This window comes from Felis catus, chromosome E1 (assembly GCF_018350175.1).
Source record: "Felis catus isolate Fca126 chromosome E1, F.catus_Fca126_mat1.0, whole genome shotgun sequence".
Taxonomy (NCBI): domain Eukaryota; kingdom Metazoa; phylum Chordata; class Mammalia; order Carnivora; family Felidae; genus Felis; species Felis catus.
In genome coordinates this window covers 14,698,827-14,717,807 of record NC_058381.1, presented here as the reverse complement: position 1 = coordinate 14,717,807, position 18,981 = coordinate 14,698,827, and the positions used below count along the sequence as shown (strand labels likewise).

Below are 18,981 nucleotides of genomic sequence, written 5' to 3'. Positions count from 1 at the left end.
GCAGAGATCTGCCTGAGCCCCTTTGTGATGTAATGGGAAACGCGGCATTGAGGCTACCAGCTGTAGAATAAACAGAACTTGGAGGGTTAAAAGGAACTGAACTCTCCACGACCCCATCTGCAGAGAAGAAAATAATAAGAGGAATGATGCACTGCCCCACAGCTCTGATAGTTTATCCTCCGGTCCCGGCTGCAGAGACAAGCACCGGATGTGATAGGGCTGCTCAGGGCCGCCTCCGAGGTTAGCGCTGCCCATGGGAGACGCACAGGGAGGCTCTTCCAGCTCCCCACTTCCTCCCCCAGTGCCCTGCTGGCCACTTGAGCCCACTGCCTGAGTCCAATCCCACAGCGCTCGTGAGCTCTGGCCAACAGGCACTGCTCGGCTGCAGAGCAGCAATTTGGAAAATAAACAGGAAAGACGACAGTGAGAAGGAAGAAGGTGAAAAGTCTCCCAGCTGAATTCTTGGCTTGGGGGCCTTGGTTGGTGCTGTGCAGGTCAAGGACCCGACTGCTTCAGGACATAGTTGGGGGGTAGGGAGGTGTGGGCAGCAGCATCCCCAGTCAGGGAGAGGCAGAAGAAAATTACCCACGGCTGCCACAGTGGGAGGCCCCACATCCCTCTCTCATCCTCCCACCCCTACCATCTTGGATCCAAGACGAAGAAATATGTGGTACCATGTGGTTCTCATTACCATGCTCCCCTGTCCCCTAAGGCTCAGATAAACCAAAACTGACTCCTCCCAGAGACTGCTGGCCACCACAAGGGACCCCTGCCCACAGCTGCCTTTTGCCCATTACCACCCACCTTGTGCCAAGACCTTAAGGCTCACTGCAAAAATGAAGTGGAGGAGAGTTCCTACCCCAGTGCTGGTTTGTAAGATAGCAGCTGGTGCCAAAAGACATAGGAAGTGTCCTGAGTTCCCAACTCAGAACGAAAAAGGGGCCCAAGGGCCACGCTAGACTAAGCAGAACCAAGGGAATACACAAAATGCTTCAATGAAAGGTCATTTCTGTCCCGATCCATTCAGACCGGTCTTGTGTTTGGACTCTGATTCTGAGTAGCTGCTTTCTTCTGGTATCTCAGTGGGATTGCCCGAGATCACTTCACATTTCATCACTGGTTATCTCCTCTCTCAACTGAGCACCATGGACATGAACACACTGACTCGGCACCCATGTACCATCCGGTGACTCTCCACAGAGGGAGGGGAAGGGGAGTGGCAGGAAAACTAGTTCTAAAACGGAGAGGTACTTAGAAAAACTAGGTGAGATGCCTGAGCTCAAAAGCTAAGATATTTGCAAAAGGATGAGGTAATTCCTGGAACCTGGGCATCATCACCTCAGCTTACCCTCAACCAGGCCTCTAGGCTGAGAGGTCAGTTCTGTGGGTGAACATCGGGTTTCCTGTATGAATAGAAGGGGAAAAGCTTGGCTTTTTCCTGCTCTAGCTCGTTATCCCCAGTTAGGAGTGCCTCACAACCTTCATGCCTTGGGTTCTAAGGGTTCAACGTCAGCCTGGGCTGAGGAGCCCAAAGTTAAACTCTGGTGGCTACGAGAAGCTTTTTCCCAATCTTCTAGAAACACTGGGGAAATGACTCTCCAAAAGGTCTTTCAGACAATCTCAAATAACCTTTGGTTCTGAACAGACCCTCTAGAATGCTATAAGCCTGGGCAAGTGCCTCTGGCTTGTTCTGGTCCCAGCTCATATTTTGGGGAAGCTCCAAGAGGCCACAAAATCCTACGAAAGTTAGGATGCATTCTTTACCAAGCAGACGCAAAGCAGCCAGAGAATATGAAACTGTGTCCAACAAGTCCGTTTATGGCTCTCAGAATGGTGGCAAGGGAACCTCTCAAGCAGCTGTAATGTGATTAGTGAGCAAGGATCAGCAGTTGCTGGGTGACCCACTGGCCCAACCCCACAGAAACACCACACACCAGGAAAGCAGACCCCTGGCTGGAGTCTGAACACCAGATCCTAGCTTGGGACAGACCAGCAGTGGCTAGTTAGAGGTATGTACTCAGGACCAAGGCTCACTCACTTCCCTACAGACATGCATTCACTTACTCCACCAGGAAAGGAAAAAAATAAGAGTTAATTTACTTTTTATTGCCTCAGAATTCCAAGGTTTAATGTAGCTGTCAGTTTGAGTGCAGTGCAGCTGCTGGCCGATACAATGCAGCCCAGGCCAGCCCAGGTGACTGGGGAAACACATTTCACAGAAATGAACCAACACACACTCTTGGCTGGTTGTTTGGGGGATATTGACTTGGGGAATCAGATTAACCCTTCAGGCTGAAGTTGTTTTCTGCATACAGCCCTAGAAAAGCAGCTTCAGTCCAAGGAACTGAGAAGCCCTGGTGTCAGACAGACTAATAGCTTTCTGTGTTCTTGAGCTTTTGGAGTTTTCGCACACAAGGTGTCATTCAACACCTGAAAGGTTAAGGTGTGAGATAGGTGAGCAAGTTATACCACAATATATCTCCTTCCTAGAACTCAGAAAGCAAGGCAGATCTGCCAGCTTTATAGGGAAGAGGTCAGGTAAGAACTTTTTTGCAAGTTCCATCCGGGGCGGGGCCAAGGGAAGGAGAGTTTGGAGAGTGGAGTGCTAAGGTCCAACCAGGGCTCAGGCCATCCTTCTGGCAAGTCTAAGGAGGACGGAGCCCTCACACACCCCTTCATATTTTTACTGGGGGAACAGGCTGACTGGTGATTAATATCAAGTACAATGACCCCATGTTACAAGCCTGCAGGGGCCTGTGGAGGTGGCCATTTCCTGTGTAATACCAGCTTGTTTAAACACTAACATTCAAACTCCACAGCTGCAGAACAAACCCGGAAAGAGTTGAGTGAGAAGAAGCCCTGCATTGTGTTTCAGAGCTATGGAAGATCAGAGTTGTGGTACAGATGGGAAACAAGTTGGGTCTTTTGGTTCCTGGGATGAGGAGCCCTGGAGATGTAGCCAAGGTGGCACAGAAACTAGACACAAGGAAGCTGAAAAAGACAAAGCCTGTGGGCTACAGAGACAAAGGGGAAAGACAAAAGGCCACAACAGGAGACATGCTCATAAGATATGCAATATGTACCTTTAAAAACCTGTTTGCCTATGGACCATTATGTTCCAGCCCACAACTCTCCACAGGCGGTTCAATGGCCAACAGGAGACCATTGTAGCCTCAAGGACTTCCCACCCAACCGGAGAAAACTGCAGGCGGTGAGCAGCTAATAGCAGAAATGGACCTGAAGGAATCCAACAGGGCTGGCAGAGTCAAAAGGATAGTACCTGGGCTTAAATAGCACAGGAAGCCCTTAAAAGCTGAGATGCCAGGCCAACTCTGTTTTCAGTGGGCTGAGGATCTTGTCTGGTATCAATGCTAAAGTAGCTCAACAGGTTCAGGGATGAGGTGGAGGTGAGGGTGGTGGGAATCTATGCAGCTCTCTGAGATTAGGAACTAGAGTGTATTTTCGATGCCACCACAGTATGAAGAGGAGACAAGGCTGTCAGAGATCACTGTTTTAGCAGTTAAGACATGGGCAGCAAGATATCATCCTCCGAGAATAACAGCTGTTTATTAGGTGACCACTAAAGAATATAAGACTCAGTAAAAGATAATCCCTTCTGCCTTTCTACTTTATACAAACAAGTCAACTTGGGCCCCTGGGAGACTGTCCAACTTAAATGAAGTCTGCCCAATAGGGCAAATTGAATTCTGAAGCCCAGTCACCCTGCACTACTCCAAGAATACAAACTTCTTCATGTTCTAAGCAGTGCAGCTGGAGCCCGATGGCCAACGACAGGTCACAGTAACCTCATTCCAGGATTTCTCAAGTACCTCTACTGGGCCTCCCTCAGCTTCTATCTAGGTCAGTGCCTTGTTTGATTGCACTTTTCCCAAGCTACGTTCAACACGTATAGCCTCTGTTGCATCACTATGGTGTGTTAAACCCATCAGCACTGTGTGTTTGGGAAAGAGCAGCCCCCGGGGGACCTCAGCATCTCCACGGCATGAGTGGAGCCCTCGGTGGCCTCCCTGGTGCGGATTCTCACGGTTCCTGCCTCTCTTAAATTTTTAGCTGTAACCACTCCAACACGTCTTCTTAGTTTAGCACACACTGGACCCAAATAACCTCAGCCCAGAGCTGGAAAGTACTCTCCCTGGGGTCAGCTGCTGTACCCTGTTGGGGTCAGACTAGAGCCTTAGGCCAACACCCCTTCCTCTCACAAGTCCTGTGAGAGGAGTTGGGAGGGGACAGAGACTCCTGTCGTGGGAGAGATCACGTGTGTCTCACACTCAGCACTTGGAGGAAGAGGAACCCCCTGGTGCCAGGCTGTAGTGCTGACGCCCCAACCCGGAGCCAGGGAGACTGGGTGGGGAGCCAGGGTAGCAAAGGGGCTTCCCACAGTCACCACCACTTCCTTCAGGGAAGTGCTGATGGACCATTACTTAGTGACCTCCTAAAATGCCCTTTTGGGAAGACGTATTAAGCGTCCTTGAAGGGGTGCCGATTAGACTTGGGATTAGTTCTTATTCCAGACCTGCCCTGTGAGGGTGAGTGAACTAGCTGTTTTTCAACTCAAGAATGTCTATCTCATCTACAGGGTCAACACATGTAGGCTCCCTGAGGAAATCAGCTTACTGCATACTCCCTACACATCCCCACGTCTCCCTATGTGACAGCACTCACAGGGCTCCCTACAAGCCTTTTCCAGCATGCTCTGTAGACTATACAAGACAAGGCATGGAAAGTAGCAAGTCCAGGAATTTCTGGAGGTTTTTTTTTTTTTTTTTTTTTTTTTAACAGTACTCCAATCCAACAGTGTGATAAATGCATCGGAGCTACAATTAGGAAGATATATAGCATCAGAATGCGAAGGTCTGGGCAGCCTGGTGAAACGCGGGCTCTCCAGAGCCCCAGCTATGTTTCCCATTATGTAACCCTGGTCATGGGCAGACAGCCAGACTCCAAATGAAAAAGAGACTCTGGCTTGGCACTGGTTCTATTTTCCTATCCTCATTCGGGGTCAGCGCAGTGTCATACAGCTGCAGAGAAAGCTCTGGGGATTAAACCTGGGAAAGCCTCCAAGACCAGGACCTGGGTTCAAGTACCAGCTGAAAGCAATAAACCAACTGCCACAGCTGGGCTAGGTTTGGATGTTCTCAAAGTCCCCTGACTCTTTCACTTACTGAGAACTAGAGATCAAGATGAGGGAAGATTTGGCTTCGGCAGAGACTATGAAATGAGGTAGGCTGTCCCGCTGCCCTAGCTTGCCAAAGGTCTTGGGATGTGAGGGGTCACTATGCTTAGGCTCGTGAAAGCCTGCTGCTCTGCTCCTCTCCATCACCTGACAGTCATGGCTTACCTCACGCTCACTTGGTAAAGTGGGGAGCAGCTACCTCTCCCTGCTAACGAGAGGCCTAGTGCAGAAACCACGTTCCCCACTCCTCCCCCACACCCCACAAGTAGATGGTCCCTCCAAACACTGTGGTCTGTTCTAAACAGACCAAAGCACCCTACTCTGTCTTTTACAGCAACCCAAGGCAACTTTCCACACTCTGCTACAATCCTCTGCACCAAAATCTCTTGGGATGTAAAGCCATCCTATCACAACTCCTAACAGGTACAAATGGGAAGTCAACCTACTTACATGCTGACTCCAACACACATACCTACTAATGCCACTGTGCGGGAAGGCACAAGTGGCCCTGAGATCCTGCCCTTATCACTCTGCAGTGTCATCACCAGCCGAGGTGTTCCATACGTGCTAGGTGGCTACTGCCGAGGGAAAGCAGATGTGACTGGAAAGAAGAGGAATATGGGCAAAAAAGGAGAGAACCAAGGAGACTTATGATGAGCTTTGGAATTCCCCGAAGAAAGCTTTGGAATGATTCTCTAACTGTACAAGGAAGAAAGGCAACGAAAAGAAAGGGAGGGAACAAAGGGAGCTAGATTAATTAAAGGTTCAAGTGGGTCAGGGAGATAATTTGGGAGTGAGGGTTTCTGGAGGAGAGGCAAATTGAAATGTAGGCTATCTGATCACCTTATGTTAGGATCAAGGATGGATCTTTGTAGAGAACAAATACAGGCAAAAACCAAGGAAAACATGCAAAGGAGAGATGTCAGGTAGAACCCATTTCCTTCCTAGTCTCTTGAGTGCATTTCTAAAACCTCCAAAATGAAGATCAGCACCTGGACCTTAAGAGTGCCACAGGGATTACTGTTCTGACATCTGCAGGACTATCTGGAGTGTGTTATTCCCTAGGGCCTTAAAAGAAAAGGCTCCAGAGTATGAAAGATCAGTGAGCATAAGAGAACCACCATACCTTGCCAATCTCTCCACCATGGTATTTACTCAGTGAGTGTTAGCCAGCGATAGGAGAAACTGGACAGGAGGGAAGTAAATTCTCATTCCACTTTTCCAGCACCTGACAGCTATGAGGTGGGACTACCCTCAGTGGTGGGCAGGCCAGGTTTGCGCTGTCCAACAGAGGCCCCAGCCCTCAAACCACCATGCCTTGTGGCCAGGCCCCAGGACAGCAAGAGCTCCTCCTTTATGCTTAAACTTGCATTCCAGAGACAACCAGCTGCTAATCCTGGTTGCAGAGACAGTGCAGAAGGGGACTCCATTCTCTACCACACTGGCTGCTCCAGTCTAGACTGGATTCATCAGTGGTGCCCACTGCTCCAGGAACTTGTTTACTAGGCAGTCAGATTCAATATTTATTATTTGGTCAAATCTGCTCTCCCTGTGAAGAACGGTCTGAAAAGAAAAAGCAAATTTGTTCAAGTGTCCCAACCCCCTCTGCCTCTCTGTGGCCTTAGAGGTGAGGCCTAGCTGGGGACGGCTGTAGCTTGGACCACGTGCCCAGCTGCAGATTGAGCCCTTGCCCAAAGATGGGCAGCAGCTTGCATATGCCGGCAACGGGCCATTTGCTACAGCATCCAAAGAGAAAACAGACTCGGCACCTCAAGCAAATGAGGCCCAGCACTTCCTGCGTGAGCTTTCTATTTCCTCAGCCAAACAAAAGCCAAAGGGAGTGACAGAGGGAGGAGGGATAAAGGGAGACGGGTCACAGAAGAGCGTTAACAGGACTGATGGCTGGGATATGGATAAACAGGGGCTGGGTGGACCATATCTAAGGGACCTGTGGTTGTGAGGTGAGGTGACCCAGAGAAGGCCCAAGCTCCAGGGACAGATGGTCTGCCTCCCCACCCCCCGAGAGGAAGGGAGGAGCACTCTGTGACCCCTGTGCATGCTCAGAAGCAGTGGCTTCAGATACTTGGAGAGCTGAGCCCTTCCTTGTCAGTTTCTTTCCAAAACTGCAAATTGCCTAGTCGGCATTATAGATTAACAGCCTGAAAAGTCTGAGGCTGTACATGTTAACTCTTTAGGGAACACTGCTGGGAAACAGCTACCCCTGGTCAGCAGATCAGTCCATTCCTTTGCGTGGCCCCAGCTGCCCCACTCAGGTCTCAACCCTGGCTCAGAAGGCCTCAGCCTGGGATACATGTTGGGAACCTAGGAAGGTTCACAGGAGAATGCAGAGAACTGTCTGATGTTGTGAGCATCACTCACACAGTTACAGAGCTAGAGCTGGAAGGGAACTGGGGAGAGAGGGCCTGACAGTCCAGGGGTGCTTCCTGATGTGAGGAACAGGGAAGAAATTTGAGGAAGAAAAGGCGGGAAAGAGGCAGACAGTCCACACAGAAAGGTCAATAACTACTGGCCAGAAACCTCTGCCGCAGCCTTCCCTCTGTGGATCACCCGTGAGTCTAGAGGGACTCATGTGGGCAGCACCCAGCCCAGAGAAGTGCCCCTCTCCATTCCCAGAAGTGCCATCGGCAGCAGCCCAGGTCTCCATACTCTACCCTCCAGTGTGCGCCCCTCCCAGAGAAGAGCAGTGGAGAAGAATGGTGGTGTGTTGGCTAAGGACGCTCGCTCCCAAACACACACCCTCCCCCAGCGCAGCGCCCAGAGCTCTGAGTATGCCGCACCTGCCAGAGACCACAAGACAGCACGGGGCAGGGGGGCGAGAGAAAAGAGAGAGGAAAAGAGAAACAGAGAGGCAGAGGCAGAGGCAGAGACAGGAAGAGAGAGAGAGAGAGAAAGGTGGAGAGAGAGAGAGATGGACAATCAACAGAGCTGACCAGAAACAGGCATCAATATGCACACGCGTTAAGAAACTACCGTGCAAACGTGAGCACACGCAGTGACGCTAACACAAGAAAAGAACGGGACGCATGGGAACATAGATATACACCAAGAGCCGGCAAACTTTCTGTAAACAGCTAGAGTAAACATTTTAGGCTTTGCAGACTATAACGCCTCTGCTGTGACTCCTCAGCTCAACTGCTGCAGTGTGAAAGCACCCACAGACAAAGTGTAAACAAACAAGCATGGCTGTGTTCCAGTACAACTTCATGGACACGGAGATTTGACTTTTCTAATAATTTTCACAAGTCATGAAATAGTAGTCTTTTGATTTTTTTTCAGCCATTTAAAAATGTAAACCGTTCTTAGCTCATGGGCCATAGTTTGCTGACCCCTGATACAGACACACACAAACCCCAGAGGCAGATAAACAGAGGCAAGCAGGCAGGAACAAGCCAAGACAAGCAGAGACGGGCAGGCAATAGGTGAAGCAGGTAGGGAGACACAGGCGAGGCAGGCAGAGGCAGGTAGATACAGGCAGACCCTCATACAGAGATTTGCTTTCCGACAGACAGATGCAGACCTACGCGCAGAGGCACAGTCACGGACAAGCAGAGACGCAGACACACGCAGTCTTGAACACAGATATTCAGGAACACATACAGACACTCCCACAGGACACAGTCACACACACACAGACACATGGACAGGACTACAGCACACATGCACTGACACGGACCTACAATCAGAGAGAGACACAGAGAGACATGGAGATGGACAGAGACACGCACTGAAAGAGCCCCTTCGTGGAGATGCACGAGCCCTGCAAAGAGACCACTCCCCCACCCCCAAGAACAGAGAGACACAGACACAGATACGGACTCAACGCAGAGAAACATATGGACACGTATACATGGAAAGACATGGACGGGTACACCAAAGACCCTTAGACAGACCCCTAGACAGACAAAGGCCCTCACACTCAGACACAGACAACCAGAGCCAAAGAGGCACATACAGAGATAGAACCCACACACAGATACGGACGTAAGAAACAGCCATGCATGGCTACATAACTATGTAAATATAATATAGCACTGAATTGTATACTTAAAAATGGTTAAGATGAAAAATTTTGTTACATATGCTTTACCACAGCTTTTAAAAAGAAGGAAAAAAGTCAGACACATCCAGGCAGACACACACACTCCCCAGACCGACACACCTCACAGCGACAAATGCTCTGACAGACAGCACACTGACACCCAGAAACAAGGAGATGGGAAGTGACGTGAACAAAAGAGAGAGGTGTGTGCAGTCACCCTCCTATACATCACAACGTGTGAGAGGAAGGCCCGAGCAGCAGCATGTGTAAGACAGCACAAGCAGCAGCAGGACGAGAGCACGACGGATGCGTGGAGACAAACTAGAAGAGAGAGGAAGAGACAAGGCCTCTCCTCACGCCACCGACACACGGCCAGACTCGAGAGGCCGCTACAGAGACGGTGGGCACGAACAACATGAAGTGAGAGCGAGAGAGCAACGGCAAAGACAGAGAACAAAACAGCAACTTCGGAGCGAGAGAGGAGGGCAGACTGAGGAGGAGGAACGGGCCCGAGAACAAGGGAAAACAGCCTAAAACATCAGGGGACAAGGAAGGTGTTCAAGGAAGGGGAAAAGTAAAGTTCAGATGAGGAGGGACGAGACGAACAAGCAGGTGGCGGGTGGGAGGACACACGGAGGACCAGGAGGGGAGCCGTGGGAGCACAGGCGGGCCGAGGTCAGCAGTGCCGAAAAACGAGCGGGCTGACTCACTGTGAGGGCAGGTCCAGGGACGTGGGCGGAGGGTTCCAGGTGTCTGGGTAGCCGAGCATCCAGTCTGACCAGACTTTCACACTGGGGAGCAGTTCCTTCAGGTCCGGGACGAAGGAAGACACCTTGATGTCATCTTGGTCATCCTCGTCCTCAGGAGAGGACAGCTGAGCTGCAGAGGCAAAGGGTGAGAACTGGGCCTAGGTCTGCTGTGGCCCACGAGTGAGGCCTGGGGCGCTGGGACGGCAGCAAGCTCTTAGGGAAGGGAGACCAAGTCCACAGGAAAGCTGGGCCCAGAAGCGGAGGACAAGTGCCAGCACCTAAGAGGATTCTGAAAAGCAGGACAAAGAGAGAACCAGTGCACTGGGTCTGCCCCTGCAGACAGCTGTTTCTGCTCCACCTGTGGCCTGGCTGAAGTCGCCACTCTGGCCTCTAGCCCCCCCCTTTTAGCTTTCCTTCAGCACAGCTCTGACATGGCACCAGGGATCCTGCCAAAACGGCATAACCTGAACTTGACCATGAGGAAATATCAGACAAACCCGAACTGTGGGACATTCGACAAAGTGGCCTGCACACTTCAAAAATGTCAAGGTCATGAAAAACAAAGGAAGACTGAGAAAGCATTAAAGAAACCATTCAATTCCAGATTGAAGGAAACTAAAACGGACACGACATCTAAATTGCAATGTGTGATCCTGGAGTGGGTCCTATACCAGAAAATGACTTTTTTTTTTTTTTTTTTTAGGACACTGATACAAACTCAATACGGTCTGTAGATTCAACAACAGTACTATATCATTGTTGGCTTCCTGATTTTGATAACTGCACTGTCATGTAAGGGAATGTCCTTGTTATTTGGAAATATTTAGTCAAGTATTTGGGGGTAAAGGGCTAACATGTCTACAACTTACAATCAAATGGTTCAGGACAAAAACAATAATAAGCATAAATATCTGCATGTGTACAGAAAGAGAGAGAACTTAAAAGGCAACTATGGTAAAATGTAAACAAATGGGGAATCTGTGTGAAGCGTATGTAAGAATTCTTTGTATTATCCTTGCAACTTTTCTATACATTTGAGATTGTTTCAAAATAAAAAGTTACCCCAACCCTCCCTCCAAAAAAAAGCAGCTCCAGGGTCTGGAGGCACCCACAAAGCTGAAGTGGCAGAGGGACAACAGCATGGCCTCAATACACACCAATACTGATCCAGGAGCTGAGAGAAAGGGGCAACCTTCAGCCCTACCTTATACGGCTCAGCAATCAGGCTTAGATTTCTAAGGGCAGCCTTAATGGATATGGGGACACTGCTCAATGCAAGGGCTAAAAATAGCCCCTGCTCTGGTTCAGTGAGTCTCACAAGGTGGCTGGTCCACAGTGGTTATAGCAATCACCAGTACCAGACAAAGAGGGACATAGAGATAGAGGGGGGAAACGAAAACGTCAATTATGAACAAAAAAGGAAACGCTCTTTGCTGGTTTTCTAAAGCTGCAGGAACCCGCAGCAGCTTTTAGGTACAGTGAAAATCTTAACTACTAGAGAAAGGGGGGAGGGGATAGTGTGCCCAAGGACAGAGGGCCACAGGGGTACACAGAATGCAAAAGGAGGCAGGACTAGTTAGGTGGGCAGAAGGAAGGGGGATACTGGGAGGAGAAAGAATGTCAAGTAGAAGGAGGAGACGCTGGAAGGCAGCGTAGCATCCTGAACTTGTCTGGACAGGGCCCAGGCAGGGGAAAGGCCATCAGTCAGGGGGCCCCTCATCTCCTTACCTTTGGCAGACTCCTTAAGTAAGCAGGTGCAGCGCCGCACCAGGAGAGAAAACATGGCCAGGCCCAGCGCTGCCGCTTGCTCCTGGATCACAGAGCGACACTCCTCCGAGAAGCAGTCTGAGGAGAGGCAAATGACACTCCATCAGTGCCCTGGGGGCCAAGGGCTACTCTTCCCTACCTCACTAGGTGCACATACTCGGTCACGTCACTCAGCTCCCTTTCCTCATCTGAGACTGGGGCCAGCAATATTTCCTCCCTCGAAGGATAGCTATAAGGTTAAATAAAATCATTACCGCGATGGCTGGTGTATGGGTAAGCGCTTGATAACCTTATTATAGGGACCCCCTGTGCAAATTCTGCATCACTTCCCTAAGACCAGGGGCCCCAGGGTGGACAGTCTGAGCCAGAGCTGCAGGTCACTGTACTTAGTAGCCTACTAATAATGTGAAGCTATAGTAACAAGAAGTCATATTTAATTAACTCAGTCTCTCTAATGTATAGATAGCAGGAGTACAAACATCAATTAAGAGAAGAAAAATACAAATTCAAATTATCTTCTTGAATCACCAACTTTGGTTCCATCCTTACCTCCTGTTAATCCTCCACTTACAAATAACCTATTTTCACTGAATGAGTTCATTTTACATAGGAAAATGGGCATATAATAAGCACTCAGCCAGAAGTACTTTCTTTTTTCTTTCACAAATTCTTTCCCCTAGGGCTAAAAAATAAATCTGGCTCCCGATACCAGCACCTTCTGCCCCTCACTTTCTCAGCCTTGTTAACTTCCTTCTAGCTGCAGGTCTCAGTGAGAGGAGCCACCTTCATGGTGGCTAGAGCCATTCTTTGGCAGAGGCGACAGACACACTCTCAAACTGCTGTCTGTACCTCTTGCTTGTCAGTGGACTGCCCTGATAGCCACATCACCCAGACCTGAAAGGAATCGGAGACAAACAGAAGGCAAAAGCCCAACCTGCAGCCTCAGAGGAGGAGACACCGAATACACACACGAGATGAAATCGGGCGCCCGGTCACTTGCTCTGGCAGCAACTAATCTGTTAATTCCCTCTGTAATACATGAGAACTCTCTGAATCTCCAAGCGTTAAAAGGATAATTAGCCACATGTTTGATCTCTGTGCCTGCCTGCATTTTAACCTCAGTAGCCAGAGGAAAGCCCTCTTGACTTTCTCCTCATTGACACTAGTCTTGTCAATGGGGCCTAATTGAAGTCTTTACTCCAGGAGATGCTACACAACCACAGTTATTCCAAAACCGCCCTAGCCACAGGAGCAAACATGACTGGAGTATACAAAGCCAGCCCCAAACCACTTTAGAGAACCCTGGGAGTGAGAAGGAACAGGCTGCTGCTCAGAAGATCCCAACATATGAATAGCATCAGTGTAGCAAAGTATTCATCTATTGTGGCTTTCCTGCCATCCCTCCAGATGCCCACTGGTCCCAAATGTCACCCTCTAACTTTCCAACCCAACTGCGGCAGGCAGTAAGGAAGTGGTAAGAGTCCGTGCGATTAGAATAGGTCACCACTCTGATTCTTCTTCTGGTAAGACCCCAAAGCTCTGCTAGAGAGACCAAGATGCAAGCATCCAACAACCAAGGGGAGAGCGTGTAGAAATCAGGGAAGGGGAAGATGTGCAAGCCATCCTAAAAAAACCTTGCCAACTTCTCCCCTCCACCCCTAACCAGGGGCAGCAGCACTGTCTGTACAGCCCCAGCTGAGCCTAAGCGCTTGCCAGGCACTGCCAGCAGCCTGCCTCTAATTAGCATCGAGGCCGGCCCAGACTGGGGCAGTAAGTACAGAACAGAGGAAGCTAGAACAGGAGAAGGGGAGGCCACATCTTGGTAGCTGACATTAGTGTCCCCTTATCAACTGGGCATCTTAGGCAGAAGTTACCTGCACACAGAAGGTCCTTAAAAGGCATGAAAGGGGGTGTCTTAGCTCAAAGAGACTGGCATCTTGAGAAGCCCAAGACTACAATAAGATACTCTCCTTAGCCCGGATAAGGTTAAGATGGGCAAAGGGAGATTACTTTCACCAAGCCCATTTCTATTTTTATGACAAATGGCAATCTCAGGCTAGGCTATTTCTCGAGCGAAAGTTTGGACTAGGGCTCAAAGGGGGAGAACGAACTGCTTAAAAACAATGACATTTGTGGCCTCTGGGGAGTCCAGGTTGGCTCCCTTTTTAAGCCTCCTGCAATAAGGTCTGGGGACCATGCAGGGTAGCAACAACGGGAGCGTCTTTGCTGTGAGTGCAGAAGGGCTCAACTACCTCTCAGAGCAGCAGCTGAAAAGGTAGCTTCATGAATGCTCTGTTCTTAGCCATGGTTAGGGCACCTTAAACCTTTACCTCTTCCCGCCTCTCCATAAAGGGCCTGTCAGTGCTTCCTGCAGTGGTCTGGGAGTTACAAACCAGGAAGCTGTTCTGCTCTGATCAGGCAGGTGATGATATCACAGCTCTATGGGGGTCAGAATGCCTAGGTCTCAGTCAGTCTTCTGGCCACGTCACAGAGAGCACTTTTTGGAAGGCCTGTCCTCCTCCACGGCTCCATGGTACCACAAGCACACACTGAGCATCTATGGTGAGCTTTACCCTGTGCTGTGTATTGTGGAGAACACAGCCACAAATAAAACACAGTCCCTGCAACCTTAGGATCTTTCAGTTGGGTGGGGAAAAAAAATTGCTATTTACCTAAGTAACCATGGCAATGCAGACCCAGTGCCTCCAGTGAGAAATACATTGAGTGTTATGGCATCTTCGGAGATACTCTTTGCTTTACTTAGGCTTCTGCAGGCTAGAAGCCCTAAGATGCCACTCCTTGAGAAGTACTGATTCTCATACAACTGAGTAGGGAAAACAGCAGCCAGATTCCCAGAGCCCACCAATCTGGGGCTAGAACTAGGGAACTGGCCCGAGGCTTGACAGATACCCACACATATCCCCAGAGTTGGGCTGGGCCAGACCGACAAATGATGTGGGGTGGGGAAGGAAAGAGCATTGTTTGCCTTGGTATTTGCCTGGGTTCCTCTGGCTCGGTGTCAGGTAGCAGGAGGCTGACATGAGCTGAGGAACTCATTAACACTGTGAAACAGCCTTTCCCCTTCTTTCCAAAAGCAGGCTTGCTCAAGGGTTTAGGGGGATGGTTTTGGCTACGCAAGTCAGACAGAAATGTTTCTTACCAAGAAAGTCACCTGAGGTCTGAACTTGATTCTGCCCCTTCTTCCCACATGCTCTTGGACGGGCAGGTGACCACAGCTCCCACTATTCCTGTGCCCAAATACCTGCTCAGGCAGAAATAGTCTTCTCACTCCTGTGTAACAGGGAGACTTTCTCATTTTTCTCAGAACATATTCATGGAAAACATAAACCAACTGTCGTCAAAGTTGTATGAAATCAGGAAATGGAGCGGCCGGGAGAAGGCTGCCATGTGGCCGGATGTTATGTATTTCTAATTAGTGCTATACATCTTTCAACAGCAAGTGTCCTTCTGCTGGGAAACACAACACACTGCCCTTGTTATTGTAACTGTCAGAGAAGTGCTTAAACAGATAATCTCCAGGAAAAGTGATAAACACGTCCCCTCTCCCACCAGTGTGTGCGCGACGGTGCTGCCAAAGCAAAGCTGTGCTTGACGGCTCCAGGATGGCAAAGCATCCTCCTGCAGGAAATGGGAATGAGGCAGGAGGAGGGGGAGAGGGGAGGGGGGTGGGGGAGAGGCAGGCCCACCTGCCGGGACCCTCTACGCCCAGCCAAGGGACAGTGGTTCAGAGCCATCACTTCTGATCAACTCCTAGGTCAGGGAGAGATCTGGAGGAAACTAGTACCGGGAGGGATGAAGTTTGGCTGGTCACAGAACAATCTGGCAGCACTGAGACAAGCAGAGTTTCCCTGATGCGCACAGCCAACTTCCTGGCAAGACGATGAGAAGAGCGCTGACGGGGAGGCACAGGACGGATGACACAGAGCTCTGGTACCCTGAGAGCAACGGACGGACTCGGCAGGCACTGAGGTCCACTAGCCGTTTCGGGAGGGAGAACCAACTATTTGCTCGGCTGCTTCACTAATAGCTGGAGAAAAATGCAGGCAAGACCACTTATTCACGGACTCCCTCCCCACCGGCTCCTCCCAAAGACAGGAAATGAATGGTCAGTCACCTCCAAACTAACACCACCTGGAGGCGATTTGCTGGCTCTTATCTCTCAGACATAAGGCTGCTTTTCTCATGAGTCAGTCACCAGTCAGACACAGGGCTGGCACAGTTCCTGAGCAGCCCACCAAAACCTCCTAGTGTACAGGAAGTGGGCAGTGAGAGCATCTTGCGACTGCTGCTGTTTGGGCTACAGAGTTCCCTGTGGCAGTTGCTGACTGGGGGGGTGGGGTTGGAGGGGTGTGTGTGGAAGAGGCAGCCATTGTAGAGAAACCAGATAAAATCTCAGAGCAAAAGCAGAGATGTCCATGCCATCAGGGCATCACTTTATTCCCTGAGAAATAAAATAAATGAATCAGAAAAGTCAGGCACTAATACACCCAAGCAAATTATTCAAGCATAATGGCAGAACAGTTAGGCTGACTGAAGGCCGGTCATGAATGACATATCCCCAAACAGGGTAGAGCTGCGAAAAGACAGAGGAATGTGGAAGCCAGTGTTTCCTCCCTAAGAGCCCCTCCTGTCATACCCGCTACTCTTTTTGGATTTTCTAGGATTGTAAAACTCTGTAAAACTTCTTTTAGTGGGTACTTATGAGGGCAAAGGAAATCCAAACCTCTTAACAAAGTGACCTCTCCCACTGGTTCCAAAGTTATTTATTCATCCCAACGGTGGAAGATACAAAGGAAAATAGGATCCATCCGTAAGAAGATGATAATCTAACGAGGAAGACAGGAAGGATACACAGACCCAAATAACCATAATTCAAGGAAGATGGAAGTAAGATGCTTTCTTTGACCAGAGGGAGAGAAAATCACTTCCAGCTAGAATATATCAGAAAAGGTTTCATGGAAGAGAGCACTTCTGAGCAAGGCTGCAAAAAATGAACAAAGATGGAATTGGGGGATGAAGGAGAGATGGAAGTGTTGCTAAGGAGGCGTGCAGATAGGGGCACATCAGGCAGACTCCCACAAGGCAAGCAAAGCAATGCACTAGGGTGCCACACTTTGTGACAGGGACCACAAAGCAGAGGGTCTGAGATGCCACAGCAAGGAACACAGACCTGATTTGGCAGGCAGTGAGAAGAGCACTCACTCAAGGTTTCTTTCATTCTTTTTAATTTTTTTTTAACGTTTATTTATTATTAAGGGACAGAGAGACGCAGAGTGTGAGCATGGGAGGGGCAGAGAGAGAGACACACACAGAATCTGAAGCAGGCTCCAGGCTCTGAGCTGTCAGCACAGAGCCCGACGCAGGGCTCAAACTCACAAACTGAGAGATCATGACCTGAGCTGAAGTCGGTCGCTTAACCAACTGAGCCACCCAGGCACCCCTAGCACTCGCTCATGGTTTCTGAATGAAGCACAGGTGAGTGTTTCATGAAGGATAATCTAGTTAAAACATTTAGGGACAGATTCGGGTAGCTGGAAAAACAGAACAGGAAGGAAGACTGGCTGGGAAGCCAACAGGGCATGAACTTGTTTGAACTGAGAGAAATTCTATGTAGTGCACTTCGTAAACTTTTTAATGCCAAGTAAACGTAACATCTTTCTTATAGGAGCTAGAAGAGGGAATGGACAGGAGTGCACGGATATGAGAAATGCTGCAGAAAGAAAATCAAAAGAAGGTGGAGATGATGTGTGGGAGGGAAGGGATTCACCGAACAGGCCAAGGACTCTCTCTCACTAATAATCTCGGCAGATTCCAGAGGATCCTGGGGCCTCAAAAAGGGTAACACCTACCAAAGGAGACCCAGGAAAGGGGCAGCAGTTCGGGATTGCAGAACACCTGGAGGGACTGAGGTCTGCATCAAGGAGTCCCCAAGCTCCTGCCCACTTGGCTCTCAGCCAGTTCTGTCTTTCCAGAACAAAGACACTTCAGGGGGTCAGAAATACTTGAGGAAGACCTTGCAAAAGGAGGCCTGGGAAGTCTGAACTGGCTCTCCCTGTGGAAGCCATTAGATATTCAGCACTTCATTTGTTTCCAATTCTTGTATGAGTGCAGCTCCAGGCTGTGGGGTGAGAGGCTCCTCTCTGACGTAATCAGGAAGCAGCTGCAAAATTAAGGAATCCCTCATGACATCATAAAAAGGGTCGATGGTTTACTGGGGAAAGTATAAAAATTAATTACATATTCCCACATGAATCCCTTCCCCTAAATCTGTACACACCCCCTCCCACCCCCACACTCTCTCATCAACAACATCCCAAAGCTACCTCACCGAACAGGGTACAAAAGAGCAAACAAAACCCAGGAAGACAAAGTTTTCTGATGCACCCACTGTCTGCCCCATACATTTTGAACTCACAAGTGATACCCTGTCCTGGAATTTTTATACACACAGCATGCTTCCTCAACAAAATTATAAGCCCCTTGAGGACAAGAGCTATGTCAAGACTTCACATCCTTGAAAATTAGCACCATGAAGGGTTTAAGACTGTTCACAACAGTAGGTACATTTTGCCTCTCATTTGTGAATCCTAACCATAAGCTACACGATTCCACTGTAGCCTGAACAAAGTTATATTGAGACCGGTGTTTGGCGCATGCGCGCGCGCACGCACGCACACACACACACACACACACACACACACACACACATAATCTCAAAGCTTTACAAAAGATTTGCACAGGAGGTATTATTTTCCCTCTGACAATTGAAGAAACAGAGTCAGAGAAGTTAAATGACTTGCCCAAAGTCACAAAAAGCCAGTAGTGTCAGAAGTGGGACTTAAATTGGAGTCTGTCTGCTTTTGTACTCACACTGTTTCCGTATATACCTGGTTTTCACAATGCCTGTGATTCAAGCCACAAGTTTCAACTCTTCCTCTCCCCTTTCTATGAATGTGAAAACCTCAGAGTACTCCGTAAGTTCTGCACAAAAAGCTCTGAGATAACAACTATGTGGAATAAAATAAAATACAGTATCCCACTTATAATAACACCAAAGGACACAAAATACTTAAATATATAATATTAGATATTTTAAATATTAAATTTAACAAAATATATACAGGATCTCTTTTGCTGAAAATTACCAAAAAAATGAAAGAATCACAGAAGATCTAAATAACTGGAGAGAT

General features: G+C 49.1%; 1 protein-coding gene across 6 annotated transcripts in view; it reads right to left on the bottom strand.

Annotated features, from left to right (window-relative positions):
* Positions 1-18,981, bottom strand: part of SMG6 (SMG6 nonsense mediated mRNA decay factor) — a 227,435-nt gene that overhangs the window by 113,325 nt on the left and 95,129 nt on the right. For 5 of the 6 annotated variants that reach the window (XM_045044028.1, XM_045044029.1, XM_045044030.1 and 2 more), the window contains 2 exons: positions 11,732-11,848; positions 9,965-10,133 (listed from right to left, as the gene is read on the bottom strand). In XM_045044028.1, the coding sequence (XP_044899963.1) occupies positions 9,965-10,133; positions 11,732-11,848 (286 nt within the window). Of the gene's footprint in view, positions 1-9,964; positions 10,134-11,731; positions 11,849-14,930; positions 14,951-18,981 lie in introns of those variants that run through there. The other variant, XM_045044032.1, reaches the window with a different exon arrangement.